At 42.0% G+C, this 16159-nt stretch overlaps 1 protein-coding gene across 1 annotated transcript in view; it reads left to right on the top strand.

The window, feature by feature from the left end:
• The first annotated feature begins 3109 nt into the window (after positions 1-3109).
• Positions 3110-16159, top strand: part of LOC311129905 (scm-like with four MBT domains protein 2) — a 37861-nt gene continuing 24811 nt past the window's right edge. Inside the window, exons 1-3 of the mRNA XM_084162444.1 lie at positions 3110-3196; positions 7567-7751; positions 11339-11433. Of these exons, the coding sequence (XP_084018570.1) occupies positions 7661-7751; positions 11339-11433 (186 nt within the window). The 5' untranslated portion in view covers positions 3110-3196; positions 7567-7660. The remainder of the gene's footprint in view (positions 3197-7566; positions 7752-11338; positions 11434-16159) is intronic.

The following is a 16159-nucleotide window of genomic DNA, read 5'->3' as shown; positions in this document are numbered from 1 at the left end:
CAGAGTTACATGCAGGTAAGACCTTTTGACTTCTGTATAGTAACAGAAAGAGCAGATTCTGATGTTTCCAAAACACTTACCCTTGACAAATAACTCTCAAAATTGAAGAAATGAGCTCTAGTAGAAAATATCACATTTTCCAAGAATAACTGTTCCATGTGCACCAGAGATAGCCTACACTAACATAAACTCATGAAAATGCTCTTTGATTTTGTTTTATTGGGTAACATATTCTAATGTCACCCAAGCCTTCATAAACACAACCAAATCATTATTTTTGCAATAGTGTATTACATGTATTTATTAGACTGTTCTTTTGCTGTCAAAATAACTGCTCATTGGCTCAAAGTAGGATCCCTCAAGGCCTTTCTAGTGTTAATAAACTAAACTGACTTTGAATGGCCTTTAGTTGGAGATTAAGGGGCTGTGCGCTTTAGGGCCTAGTCACGAAGCCACTATTGTCCAGTTATGGAATGAGGAGGGAATTGGCATCTAATTAATGACTGATTAATGACTTATTCAATCAATAGCCATAGCCTATGGGTTTGCAATAGACCTATGGTATTTCATTCAATCCAATGGTTTATGATAGGCCTACTCCATGGTCATTGTCAAGGCAGGCAAGATGAATTTGGGAGTTATTGAGTTATAGAGACAAACCATCATTTTTCTTCTGACTGGCACACAGACAAAGGGCAGTTGCCCGTGCAATGCATGCGTCGCACGTGGGGGGTAATCCGTTCCCACGCGCGCTTGTTAAAGCCTCTTCTCTGGCAGATTAAACCGCGCGCTTCTAACCAACCATCTGTTACCAGCACCTCACCACCATGTGCACACGCACATTTCCCTACACCGGGATGGACCGGGAGGCGCGAAGCCGCGGAGAAGCATTCGCTTAACCAGAGGGGTGCGGATGATGCCGGTGCTCGCTAGGCAACTCAGGCGATTCGGTAGGCCTATCTGAGTGACTGCCCGCTTTTTTGTTTGAGAGTTGCAAGTGGAAGATGATGCTGATTCATGCTAGCACTGTTATGGGATGAAGACATCCGAAGGAGGTTGTAGGGTTTCCCAAAATCATTATCCAACAAGTAGGGCTATATTGCGCAGTTTAGATTTTGCATTATTGTTCCGCAATTCATTTATTTTATTTTACTCATAGTCTATTACAAACATTATAGCCTGACATTTTACAGTCCTAAAACCTACACAATACACTGTTATCACACTGTTATAACTATAGTTTTCAAACAATCATACATATGGGCGGCAGGTAGCTTAGTGGTTAAGAGCGTTGTGCGTTGTGCCAGCATAAGGTTGGTTCTAATCCCCGAGCCGACTAGGTGAAAAATCTGTCGATGTACCCTTGAGCAAGGCACATAACCCTAATTGCTCCTGTAAGTCTCTCTGGATAAGAGCGTCTGTAAAATGTCAAAAAATATGTTTTATGTAAATGTTTTTAGCCAAAAGAATATCCTCATAAGATATGATACCCAGTTCAAGACAGTTCAAAATGTGTTATATTTTATACCCTCATCATGTCTATCTATTCCCAGTCAGTTGGTAAGTGGGCCTTCACACGCTCTACCACTAGAGGATAGTATTGACTTTGGTACGAAATACCTTTTAATGTTACAGTAATGCGTGAACGCTATAAAAATTATTTGATGAAATGGACAAATAGAGTAGGTATGTTAAATATGTGTCATTTAGTGAGAGCAATAAAATGATGACAGTCACTTCAGTACATGAGGCAGTCCAGAAATGTGACAGGACAATACGCCTCCTTCTAATGCAATATCCATTGAATGCGATACTTTTGTTACATTGTCATGAAGATACCCTGATCATATTATGGTTGATAATACAATTCAATTTATGGAAACTTCAAACGTTCATGCTTTGCTGAGTCGCCTTCAATTTGGGACTTTGGAGACATGGGCCGAACTGGGACCATATGAAGCCCTTATACCCCAATTTGCTTCTGGACGGTATGAAGACAACGGCTTGGTTGACTGACAGAATGATCATGAGCATACTCACCTTTATCAATGTATGTCAATGGTGTTATCTCATGTAGGCTACTCTAAGTATTTTAATAAAGTGTATAAACGTTTTCAGTTTTCAGTCAAGTGGAAACAGTTTTGACAGTACGCACTAACATTACAAAAACAACACAAATTGAGCTGTTAAAAAACGATACCATTTTAACTTACCTTTCAAATTAATACCATCAAAAAGAATACGACTTCTGTGCAAGGCTTTCGTGTCTCTCGTGCACACTGAACATTTAGTTACGTTTCTTTATATGTTGAATAGCATAATTCTTAAGAAAAACACAATTAACCGAAAGAAAAGGTTATGTATTTCAAGACACAATTGTAACCGTCAAAAACAGTGCCAATGTAATTCTCAAAGAAGGGGGTAGCACATGCATAGGCCTATACGTTTGTTCATTTATTTGAATATCAAATAGTTGTAAGACAAGCATTTTTGGCTCCAGGCTTAAACAGGTTTTTATATTTGGCTATACAGTATGCCTATTGGCTTCTGTTGGGATTTGTGTATTGGATACTTATATTTCACATGTAAAAACAACCTTAACAGAATGTAGCCTATATAGTATTGGGCCCCGTGTAGCTCAGTTGGTAGAGCATGGCTCTTGCAACGCCAGAGTTGTGGGTTCGTTTCCCACGGGGGGCCAGTATGAAAAATGTATGCACTCACTAACTGTAAATCGCTCTGAATAAGAGCGTCTGCTAAATGACTAAAATGGAAATATTCCCATTATGAAAACAATTAGTCTTGACAATGAAAAACGTATTCGGAAATATCATTACATCTATCATGAATTGGTTCAGAAGTGTAAAAATGGTGGCTTTATCATTGTGTAAACACACTGGTACCAATAGGCTATCTATGTATTGTGTATTTCAGCTATGAAAGACCGAGGGGTTGAAATATGGGGGTGGGTAGCCTACTTCGACATTCTATTTATAATTGGCTGAACAAATTTCGCAACTGCACTAAAGGTCATTGAAGGAGTTGGTTTGAAAATAATCTGAAGATTTTTGGACATGCGCAGATGTGGGATGCCATATTGGAACGAGCTCTGTGCTGTGCAGTTGAAAGACGTCGCTCGCTGGCTTCCACCGAACGAAAAGGCTCGCAAATTAGACGCGAAAAAAACATCATTAAGGTAAGACAGGTGACAGGTTGACGCTTCTTTAAATATTTATGTAGGTTACTAATCCAGAGCCGTCGTTTTCTCGACGAAATATCCACCGTGAGAGGTTTTTCCTAGCGTAAACCTTTAACCACTCCGACTCTAGGCTGTTTCTCTAGAAACAGAAATACTGGCGCATTCAGAAGCCAAGTTGTTCAAAGTGTTTTTACGTGCGTAATTATAGCTTTCACATGCGGTGAGAAGGTCGCTTCGTGGCACTTTCAATTTAGTTGGTATGATTGTTTTTCTTTATTGAAAGGCATAATGTAAACCTTGATGCAAAAATAAATTGGTTACATAAACATTTATTTTAATGCTTGCGGTGCGTAGGAAAAACACTTTTCAATAAGCCTGATAAATGAATTTCCATCTAACGGTCTGCTTTCCACTGAAAACGATAAAATAGTGAAATGCTCATAAGTTCACACCCCTGACTTCGTTTTAAATATTCATATTTACAGTTTAAACGTCTAGGTGTGTCATGCTTTTTCCACACATAGGTGCGCAAAGGCATCGGAAAATACCGGACATTGCCAATATGTCAAACAACTTTCAACATGGCGGGTTATGGTGTGTAAAAAAACTGCATGTAAAATCTTTGAATGAGGAAAAAATACAATTACTGCAGTTAACCGTCCAGTTCCAGTTTCTTTTGATGCACATTAACGAGCTCTAATGAATTAAATTAGAAGTGGACGTTTAACAATACCGTTCGAGTTTTTTTCTGCTGCAATACTTTGTGTGCAAAGTACATTAGCGAAGTGCCAAATACAAATTACTGACTGCTTACGCACTGAGAGGACGTCGGCGACACCCGTATCCCACAAATGCACAGTAGACCTAGCTACATTTCCTGTTTCACTTCTTCAGCATTAGCAGTTACAATCTATTTTTAATCGTTATTTAGTACACATAGAATAATGGTCTGATGAACGGTTCCATTTGTCTTTTTAATCATCCATCAAGGTTTTAACATCAATCTTGATGATTGTAAAATTGCACGAGGTAATTCTCCCAATCCGACGTTATGCCAAATGTGATGGACGAAGTTGCTAATTGGGTTAAACCACGCGTATATCCATATTTTTTTTTATTTACTTATTGCGGGCAGTCAGCAAATCCGGAGTTTAGTTGCGCATTATTCTGATGATCCCTCTTCGGGATTACATTAAGCTCCATAATGAATATAAAAATAAAGCCACGTTACCAAATGAACAGTGATGTGCATGTGCACTCATGCGTATTCAGGCTGCGTATTGCCATAAAACCATAAAACATAAGGTAGGTCCGTGGCTGTCATGTGAGATCGTTTTTCCTTGGTACTGGTGTAGCCTAGATGGAATGGAAGCAAGCAACATCATGGAGAAGATCTCGCCTCTTTACTGTAAAACCCTATGAAGTGTCCAGGGATCTGGTATAGGGGTAAAGATCACGGTGATCAAGGATGCATGGTTATTGATGGTTTTATTCATGTACTCCTCAGCGCCGTTTATAATCGATATTTTGATAACGCATGCCATTGTATATAAATGTCCCTGATAAGGTTCTAAAGGAAAAACAGATAAAACATTGATGGATTGGCACTGCTCTGTGAGTGAAGACAGAGAATTGTATTAGCCAAGAACAACTTACATTATTAACACGTCTTTCACAGTGATTTACATAACAAAATGATATGGAAAACGGATGTATTAAGTCATTAGGTCAAGGCTGTGACTTGACATCATCAGTTCAAAGGTGTCTGCTATAGTTTCAGGTGAAATAATGGCAAGGTAACCACATCCCCAGGCTAATTGCTCATGGGAAGTGTCTGGCTGACTAGATTAATTGTAATGTAAAGAAAGCCACATTTCTGTTCTTATTTTGACCCGATCATGAGCAACTCAATGTCTGGAGGAGAGATAATGAGTCACGTGGCATAAGAGTCAGCATAACAGACACAACTGGCTCTGCGCAAAAAGGCTGTACAATGATTAGCCTACATCAGATGTTTTTTCTTCAGAGAAGACAAAAACATATTATACAACACAACATTTGGAATAAGATCAAACAAGATCCATTTCCATCTATTTTCGATAATTTCTGAGTTGATGGAAAAAGTAATCATATAGCCCTTCTGGTGTGATGTTACTCAAACAATGGCTTGATGCTGGAGAAGTTGACTGAAGCTGCTGATGTAGGCAGTAGGCTCCCATTAGTATGTTTTCTCATTGCCTCTGTGCATTGTGGCCTGTCTGTCTGTCTGCCCGGGGCAGTTGTTGTTTGCACTTCAGTCTTTTAAATATGTCAGTCAGCTGATCTCACACAGCATCACAGGCTGTTTAAGGAACACACCAGGCTAGATGTGCCATAGAGACAAGACACTATATTCTACTGATATATTCTACTAATACTTAATAGATACTGATAAATCATGAAATCTTTCATTGGATGTAATATTATAGATTACATAGAATGAATGGTGAGTGATAAAACAGAGAAGTGTAGAAATCGTTGAGAGATGTCATTACTCTTAACAGGATCAATTGTGTCATGTTGATTCCTAAAAACAAAAACATGATGGGAGATAAGGAAGGACACACCCAGCCCAAATAGTGTTAGTTAATTTGTCAATTCCCCATGAAGTATTTCTATTGTCCTAGTTGGGGTTTTAGAGAAAGGCAGCTAAGGGACTGCCTACTGGACTCATCGAAGCTAATCAATAACACCGCCCCCCTCCATCTCAATCTGATGAGGCTTTAACCAGGAAAGACCTGCGTCTCAGATTAACACACAGATCAGCCTAATCCCCAGGAGACAATCTGGGCTGCTCACTGGGATGCTGGGGACCAGTATGGACCAATATGTTTTCATTTAGTGGTTTAGTTAGGCTGCTTTTGGTTAAAAAAAACAATGAGTGAAAAATATATATCAATTGGACTGCCTGTGTAAACGCAGCCTTAGATCCTCTTAACTGAATGCAATAATAGTGAACCTTTTCGATTTAAATCAGTGACACCATTTCTGGGATAAGTGACCCTCTGTCTGTGAGACAAGTTGCCCGGTTCTCTTTATCCTGTAAACCTACATGTAAATATGTGATTTTCTCTGATTGTGTCCTAGACGTTGTGGTTTATACTACATTTTAGTTATTTAATGGACCCTGTGGACTGTGATCTCTGATAGTTTCTGGACTGAAGTCAGTAGATGGATCCTATGTTTGCGTCCTGGAGAGTGTGGACTATCAGGCAGAGTGGAGAGGAACAGGGGCCAACATCATGTGAGTCCAATTAGACCAGCATGTTGTTTACGCTATGGATAGATGTGTGTTTGGATCCCTGCGTGACAGAGGACACATTCAGAAGGATTACATGTAGTGAAAGGACACACCTATGCTATGAAGAAACGAGTTGATTTAAATGCATTTCCAGTGATGTTCCTCATGCTATAAAAAAACAGATGATGACAAGCACAGAACATTGCCTATTGCTCATTTGAATGCTTAGGCAAATGTGTGAAGTCTGCAGAGAGTTGTTTTTGTGTATTAGTTTGATTGAAGGGCATCGGTATGAATCTGCTCTTTGAATCAGTGTTAATTGAACAGTTGATGGAAGTGGGTGCAGTTAGAGTGAGTCATTGCGGAGGCTGAGAGAAATGGCAGTTATCCCAAAATATCACAAACGTAACCATGATCTGGGAAAGAGACAGAGTGGAAAAACAATAGGAAAATATTTAGTTTGTTTTTCTCCAAGATCTTTTAAATAAAGCAAAAACTAAATTATGTCTAAGCGTTATGATTCCTATATGAGTGATTAAACCTTTTGAAATACCTCTTCTTTCTTAATGGTTTATGTAACGCTGATCTCTGTGGCATAGTTATTATGAGGTTCTGCTGTGTCGGTCCTGGTCTTCTACCTTATTTAAACTGTGGTTGGTTATCTCTTGTGGCTGGAGAGCTGTGCTGAGGTATGCAAATCCACAACAGCAGAAACTGTACATTGCTCTCGCATACTACTACTAATAATAATAAAATGCCATTTAGCAGACGCTTTTATCCAAAGCGACTTAGTCATGCGTGCATACATTTTTGTGTATGGGTGGTCCCGGGGATCGAACCCACTACCCTGGCGTTACAAGCGCCGTGCTCTACCAGCTACCAAGCAGAGACATAGAAACACACTGTGCTGAACAGGTATTCTATGCTGTACAAATATAATTAGTAGAACAGAGGCTATTCCATCTGTATGGTCTGAAATAAATGCCCATGTTGTCTTTCGTTACTGTTATAGTGGTAATTGTTTAGATGGACATGATATGGATTTGAATGCTCCATTCCTACTTAACTCCTCCTTTGTGTGACACAGTGGAGGAATGAGGGAGATGCAGTGAAGACTGAGGAGTCTGAAGACAGACGGACTAAGGGTAAAAAGGTAAAGGTTACCGGGAAGAGAGAGCAGGATGCAGTCCCGCCCACAGGACAGGCCATTCGCCCTCTCCACAGGGAAATCCCACAGCCCGACCAACGGGAGAGAAGAACAGGTGCACTCAGGTGAGGGATTTTACCTACACTTTTTAATCTTCGATCCCTTCCTCATTTTTTGTCTGCCATTGTTTGATGACACGTGAAGGGTACAACCATTCATCTCCATTGTATCACAATCACAACAGGGGTTGTGGTTTTAAAATGCTCAGTGATTGCATTGAAAAGCAGCCATTTTCCAATTTTTCACATTCCTTTTGAGATGCCACACCATTATTGACCTTCACCAAGGTCTCAGAATGCGTGTAGTGCGGGACTATTTTTTTTGTTTTGATTATTCAGCAGGAATCTGCAGCAGCCACTGTGTCAAGCTGTGAGAGAATCTGGTCCAGTTTGCCTGGTCAGGGTCAGTGGTGTGGGGATGTGCGCTGACTGTAGAGTCATAGTTAGAGTCTCTCTGTCATTGTTTTTTTCCTGTGTTCACTTCCTTGTTCGGTTCTGTTCAGCCCTACAAGGTGCTTCTTATCAAATGAACAGACTGGAAAAGTGGAACTCGGATGAAAAGTAATAGAAAACAGGAAAGTTTTGTCTGGCTGAAAGGAAAGAGGAAATGCAACTCACCTAGGAGCATTTTCTCAACACTACGATTGATCTAACATCTTTTTAATTCTAAAACATATATTAAAGGATTTTTAAAGTGCTTTTCTAAATCCCAAATACGCTTGAATGACAAGATTACTTTTTGTTAAAAGCAGCGTTCGTAACATGACCCCTTTGAATCAGGTTGAGATGGATAGTGGAAGGTATGATGTCATAGCCTTTGTAAAGGTCTGGGGATGAGGAGTGTGAACACGCAAACACACACAGACACACACACACACACACACTACTATGTGTAAGGGAGAAGATCAAGCTTAGCAGATTGTTTTCAGAAAGCCCCCGACTGCAACAACAGGTAGTTTCTTCTCTCTCATTGGTGCAGGTTAAGTCCCACACACTCAGTCCCATGAGACACAGCCTAGAGAGGAGAAACCACACAGCAGGAACAAGAGACACACAAACACACACACACACACACAGAGAATACACATTATACCTTGTCCAAGTATCAGTCTCCCACGGGAAAATTGAACAGTTCTCACCTTGAGGAGAAACATTAGTGGCATTACGTGGAAAACACACACACACACACACACACACATAAAACTCACAAAAAATCAGATACATTTTCAAGTGACCTAATTTTGGATGGTTGAAAAGAGACAACTTTGTTTTAGCTGGTTCCTGCTGTGTTCTTTATAAAGTTCCTTCCCCATAGATTTAGAGAAATTACATTGGTGCGTGTGTGTGATCAGATCTCTCCCTGCTTGTCTCATTAAATTATGACGTATCTGTTTACACAGTGACTTTGATCGTTGCAGAATGAAGGCGTAAACATTTTTCCCACTCCACGCAAACTGTATTTCACTCGACTCCTTCGCTAGGGACTGAGGAAATATACTGTTTTGTTTACAACATTATTCCTGTTTCATTGCTTTTTCTCCACTGCATTGTAATTTATTAACATTTTATTTAACCTTTATTTTGACAGGGAGTCAATGCTGAGACCAAGGTCTCTTTTCCAGATGAGCCCTGCACAAGAATACACATAAAAATACAATATACACATTAAACTACACATCCATGTACACATTAAAATACTCGTTATTATATACAACAATACATGAAAAGCAAATCACAATCATAAAAAACAGACCAGTAAAACAGGTCCCCTAACAGCAGTCTGAAGTGCCCTAGAGCCAAAATTCCTCAAATTTTAAAGTGCATTGGGGATCATTCCACACGTAAGGTGCAAAATAACTAAAAGCAGATCTACCCAGCTCAGTGGAGATCGAAGGAATCTCCAGAGTTAGCCATCCCTGAGACCGGGTCTGGTATCTTGTACATCTCTATAAGTAGCGGTGTAACGGTTCACCAAACCCACAGATCAGTACGTGTTGCGGTTTTGGGGTCACGGTTCAGTTTCAGTACTGCGGGAAAATGAAATGCCATGCTCAATGTTCAGCATTCACAATGTTCCTGGCATTGTCTGTTGTGACAGGATTGTTATGTTGGGCCTGTCAAGTTTCCACTCTGATGCTGCGTTTGTAACCATGTGGGAGGTGGGAATTTACGAGTTATCAGATGGATGCATTCATGTTATTTGAACTCGTTGATAAATGCAGATTGGCTAGTGGCTAACAAGCAGCGTCGACCATAAACTATCATGCCTATCATGCTTGTAAACAAATTAGAGTTCAAAAACCACCAGAATGGATTTATTTTAACTGCTGAAAATACTGTTATAAAGGCCGTTTCCTTAGTAGGTGACGTCAGAGGTCACCATGTGGGAGAAGTGGGTGCTCAGGATGATAGACGAGTTCCCACTAGTAATTACCAGTTGGAGGGCTGTTGAAGTGGAATTTGTTTTGTCGTATGTGGTATATTCCCACTTCCCTCTTGGTTACGAATGCACCATGACACTGCCTTCTTAAGTGCCAGATGCACAGTTGTGACTCTCATAAAGGGGGCTTGTCTGTAGCATTGTATATCTCCCATTCTGGGGTAATGTAATGGGCTGTCACTGTTAAGAAAGTGCAACACAGGGTGCATTGGCCAATTCATTGAAAGCTTTGGCTTGCTTATAGAGAGCGGGTACTACCGGTTTGCTTAAATGGGTGCAAGAGGGAAGTTCGTAACGTGGCTCGAGCACTTTCACAAGGTGCTGAAACTGTCTATTCCCAACCACCGAAAATGGGCGCATATCCGCATCTATAAATCAAAGACTGTAAAAAAATAGCAGCTGCATAGGCTATTCTCGTTGAGCATTGGCGACATACTGTAAACGTTTTATCCACAACTCTCTGTCCATTGCCGTTGTAATCTACTGGGAAGCCAAAATGTTCCCAAACTGGAGATTTAAACAATGGAGGATCCCCCAATTCTGGTTTATCGACCCCCACCACTCGCCATCGTACAGAACTAGCTCCCAGCGGCGCCTCACAAAAGGACAGTTTTAAATGCAGCAATTAAGATTCTAATTTTGATTACAATGTGCGCATAGGCTCTAGTTGTTTGAACGGAATAGACTGAAAAATAATGTTCCGCTCAGATTTACTGAAGAGGCATACATTTTCATACTTTTTTCCCCGTACTGGTTCCCCGTGGGAATCGAACCCACAACCCTGGCGTTGCAAGCGCCATGCTCTACCAACTGAGTCACACGGGACCTCTCAAAGCATATAGGGCTAGTTTTTATTTTATTTGTATATATTCATTCGGGTTCACAGTGCGGCCCGAACTTTGATACAGAATGCAGACATGTATTGAACCTATCGCCCGCAATAAATTATGATAAACCGCTATGATAAACTGCGTCCAATGGCTTCAATACAGTGGCAGCTGCATTCATATAGACGATATCCCCCTAGTCTAAAACCGGTATGAATGTCGACTGAATGATTTGTTTCTGCTATTTAATGAAATAAAACATGTCATTATTGAGTGTGACGCTGTTATGGTTGTTTTTATGGTGAGTTTTATGTTTTGTCATGTCAGTGTAATTGTGACTGGGTTGGTGGCAGTCAAAATGACTGACAGTGCTTTCTTCCAATCAGACGCAGACTCCATGGAGGAAGAGGCAGACTTTAATTGGGAGGAGTACCTAGAGGAGACGGGGGCGACCGCTGCACCCCACACCGCTTTTAAACATGTGAGTGAAAAACACACGTTCTTTACATTTCCATAACCCACACAACATCTTGTAAATACTGTTATTGAATGAGTGGCATTCATGCAAATCCTTTTAAACATGTGTTTGAGTGAGAATGTACTTTAGCTAATGATGTTAAACATTTACATTTACATCATTTAGCAGACGCTCTTATCCAGAGCGACTTACAAATCGGTGCATTCAACTTATGATAGCCAGTGGGACAACCCCTTTTATTTATTTTTTATTTTTTTTGGGGGGGGGAAGAAGGATGACTTTATACTATTCCAGGTATTCCTTAAAGAGGTAGGGTTTCAAGTGTCTCCGGAAGGTGGTCAGTGACTCCGCTGTCCTGGCATCGTGGGGGAGCTTGTTCCACCATTGGGGTGCCAGAGCAGCGAATAGCTTTGACTGGGCTGAGCGGGAACTGTGCTTCCGTAGAGGTAGGGGAGCTAGCAGGCCAGAGGTGGATGAACGTAGTGTCCTCGTTTGGGTGTAGGGTCTGATTAGAGCCTGAAGGTAAGGAGGTGCCATTCCCCTCACAGCTCCGTAGGCAAGCACCATGGTCTTGTAGGAGATGCGAGCCTCAACTGGAAGCCAGTGGAGTGTGCGGAGGAGCGGGGTGACATGAGAGAACTTGGGAAGGTTGAACACCAGACGGGCTGCAGCGTTCTGGATAAGTTGTGGGGGTTTAATGGCATAGGCAGGAAGCCCAGCTAACAGCGAGTTGCAGTAATCCAGACGGGAGATGACAAGTGCCTGGATTAGGACCTGTGCCGCTTTCTGTGTATAGTAGGGTCGTACTCTGCGAATGTTGTAGAGCATGAACCTGCAGGATCGGGTCACCGCTTTGATGTTAGCAGAGAACGACAGGGTGTTGTCCAGGGTCACGCCAATGTTCTTTGCACTCTGGGAGGAGGACACAATGGAGTTGTCAACTGTGATGGCGAGATCATGGAGCGGGCAGTCCTTCCCCAGGAGGAAGAGCAGCTCCGTCTTGCCGAGGTTCAGCTTGAGGTGGTGATCCGACATCCACACTGATATGTCTGCCAGACATGCAGAGATGCGATTCGCCACCAGGAGAAAATGAATTGTGTGTCGTCTTGGTGTATAGAGAGAATAGGAGAGGGCCTAGAAATGAGCCCTGGGGGACACCAGTGGTGAGAGCACGTGGTGCGGAGACAGATTCTCGCCACGCCACCTGGTAGGAGCGACCTGTCAGGTAGGATGCAATCCAAGAGTGAGTAGCGCCGGAGATGCCCAACTCGGAGAGGGTGGAGAGGAGGATCTGATGGTTCACAGTATCAAAGGCAGCGGATAGGTTTAGAAGGATAAGAGCAGAGGAGAGAGAGTTAGCTTTAGCAGTGCGGAGAGCCTCCGTGACACAGAGAAGAGCAGTCTCAGTTGAATGACCAGTCTTGAAACCTGACTGGTTTGAATCAAGAAGGTCATTCTGAGAGAGATAGCAGGAGAGTTGGCTAGAGACGGCACGCTCAAGAGTTTTGGAGAGAAAAGAAAGAAGGGATACTGGTCTGTAGTTGTTGACATCGGAGGGATCGAATGTAGGTTTTTTGAGGAGGGTTGCAACTCTCGCTCTCTTGAAGACGGAAGGGACATGGCCAGCGGTCAAGGATGAGTTGATGAGCGAGGTGAGGTAAGGGAGAAGGTCTCCGGAAATGGTCTGGAGAAGAGAGGAGGGGATAGGGTCAAGCGGGCAGGTTGTTGGGCGGCCGGCCGTCACAAGTCGCAAGATTTCATCTGGAGAGAGAGGGGAGAAAGAAGTCAAAGCATAGGGTAGGGCAGTGTGAGCAGGACCAGCGGTGTCATTTGACTTAATAAATGAGGATCGGATGTCGTCAACCTTCTTTTCAAAATGGTTGACGAAGTCATCCACAGAGAGGGAAGAGGGAGAGGGAGGAGGAGGAGGATTCAGCAGGGAGGAGAAGGTGGCAAACACAGTGTAGTTAGACTCCTGCTGAAGACCACACTCAAATACAGTGGGGGAAAAAAGTATTCAGTCAGCCACCAATTGTGCATGTTCTCCCACTTAAAAATATGAGAGAGGCCTGTAATTTTCATCATAGGTACACGTCAACTATGACAGACAAATGAGAAGAAAAAAATCCAGAAAATCACATTGTAGGATTTTTTATGGACTTTCAACTCCCTCCAAAGATTTTCTATGGGGTTGAGATCTGGAGACTGGCTAGGCCACTCCAGGACCTTGAAATGCTTCTTACGAAGCCACTCCTTCGTTGCCCGGGCAGTGTGTTTGGGATCATTGTCATGCTGAAAGACCCAGCCATGTTTCATCTTCAATGCCCTTGCTGATGGAAGGAGGTTTTCACTCAAAATCTCATGATACATGGCCCCATTCATTCTTTCCTTTACACGGATCAGTCGTCCTGGTCCCTTTGCAGAAAAACAGCCCCAAAGCATGATGTTTCCACCCCCATGCTTCACAGTAGGTATGGTGTTCTTTGGATGCAACTCAGCATTCTTTGTCCTCCAAACACGACGAGTTTAGTTTTTACCAAAAAGTTATATTTTGGTTTCATCTGACCATATGACATTCTCCCAATCCTCTTCTGGATCATCCAAATGCACTCTAGCAAACTTCAGACGGGCCTGGACATGTACTGGCTTAAGCAGGGGGACACGTCTGCACTGCAGGATTTGAGTCCCTGGCGGCGTGGTGTGTTACTGATGGTAGGCTTTGTTACTTTGGTCCCAGCTCTCTGCAGGTCATTCACTAGGTCCCCCCGTGTGGTTCTGGGATTTTTGCTCACTGTTCTTGTGATCATTTTGACCCCACGGGGTGAGATCTTGCGTGGAGCCCCAGATCGAGGGAAATTATCAGTGGTCTTGTATGTCTTCCATTTCCTAATAATTGCTCCCACAGTTGATTTCTTCAAACCAAGCTGCTTACCTATTGCAGATTCAGTCTTCCCAGCCTGGTGCAGGTCTACAATTTTGTTTCTGGTGTCCTTTGACAGCTCTTTGGTCTTGGCCATAGTGGAGTTTGGAGTGTGACTGTTTGAGGTTGTGGACAGGTGTCTTTTATACTGATAACAAGTTCAAACAGGTGCCATTAATACAGGTAACGAGTGGAGGACAGAGGAGCCTCTTAAAGAAGAAGTTACAGGTCTGTGAGAGCCAGAAATCTTGCTTGTTTTGTAGGTGACCAAATACTTATTTTCCACCATAATTTGCAAATAAATTCATTAAAAATCCTACAATGTGATTTTCTGGAATTTTTTTCCTCTATTTGTCTGTCATAGTTGACGTGTACCTATAATGAAAATTACAGGCCTCTCTCATCTTTTTAAGTGGGAGAACTTGCACAATTGGTGGCTGACTAAATACTTTTTTCCCCCACTGTACAGTCACATATTCAGAGTCACTGCTGTTGACGGAGACTCGCATACCAGAGATGACATACCCTGTTCTCTCATTGTTGCGTCTGTGCATTCGGAAAGTATTCAGACCCCTTGACTTTTTCCACATTTTGTTACGTTACAGCCTTATTCTAAAATTGATGAAATTGTTTTTTCCCCCTCATCAATCTACACAGAGATTTTTTGGTACCCTTCCCCAGATCTGTGCCTCGACACAATCCTGTCTCGGAGCTCTACGGACAATTCCTTCAACCTCATTGCTTGGTTTTTGCTCTTGACATTCACTGTCAATTGTGGGACCTTATATAGACAGGTGTATGCCTTTCCAATGTCCAATCAATTGAATTTACCACAGGTGGACTCCAATCAAGTTGTAGAAACAACTCAAGGATGATTAATGGAAACAGTATGCACCTGAGCTCAATTTCGAGTCTCATAGCAAAAGGTCTGAATACTTATGTAAATAAGGTATTTCTGTTATTTATTTTTATTTTATTTTTTATTTAGCATTGATTTCTGTGAAATAGTGAAATATCTCTCATGCTCTCAACAGACCTAGTGCCAATTGAAACAGTGATTCCTTGTGGGGTCGCTCTCTTTCTTTCTCTCGGTCTCTCTCTTTGTCTTTCTCTCTGTCAGTCTGTTTCTCTGTCTGTCTCGTTCTGTCTCTCTGTCAGTCTGTTTCTCTGTCTGTCTCGCTCTGTTTCTCTGCCTCTCTTACATAAGCCATCCAGTGTGATACACCATAGTTGCTTTGTTTCTATCAGGAAGTCATGAGGCCATTTGCATTGTTTTTAGTTCTAAGATGTTGGCTTTTCCAGTAACACAGGCAGTGTGTGCGCGTGCATGCGTTTGTGTGTTATATAATGGGTTTTAGATATGTGTTAGTGTGAGTGCAGCCTGTGGCTATGGTTGAAACACATTACATTATCAATTTCCTGGTACACTAGCCCTTTTAGATATGTGCTCTATCTCTTGCTCTCTCCCTCATGTTCTCTCTGTGAGTCACTGTCCGTAAAGGCCAGATTGTTTAGAATATTCAAAGTGGTTGAATAAACAGGTAGTGTGGGTGGGGAGCTTTTAGAAATCCCCTGTGTCATACCTGTTCATTACCTGTGGCCCACCTGTGTTTTACTCTGTCAATCATGGCTCAGCGAGCCAGTCAGACGTCCCTCATTTTGCATGTAGACCTGTGATGTAATTCACTTTAGAATGTCAATGTATAGATGTGCTTTATCTTGCCCAATGCACTTGATTTACCTATTAAGTGCAAGCCCATTATAATCAAGCTCACCTATCAGTGTAAGTGAGGGCGGGCTCTTGTGTGA

This window comes from Coregonus lavaretus (genome assembly GCF_964263955.1).
Source record: "Coregonus lavaretus genome assembly, chromosome: 5".
NCBI classification, from domain to species: domain Eukaryota; kingdom Metazoa; phylum Chordata; class Actinopteri; order Salmoniformes; family Salmonidae; genus Coregonus; species Coregonus lavaretus.
The sequence above is the reverse complement of the archived record's forward strand: the minus strand, read 5'-3'. Positions and strand labels throughout refer to the sequence as shown.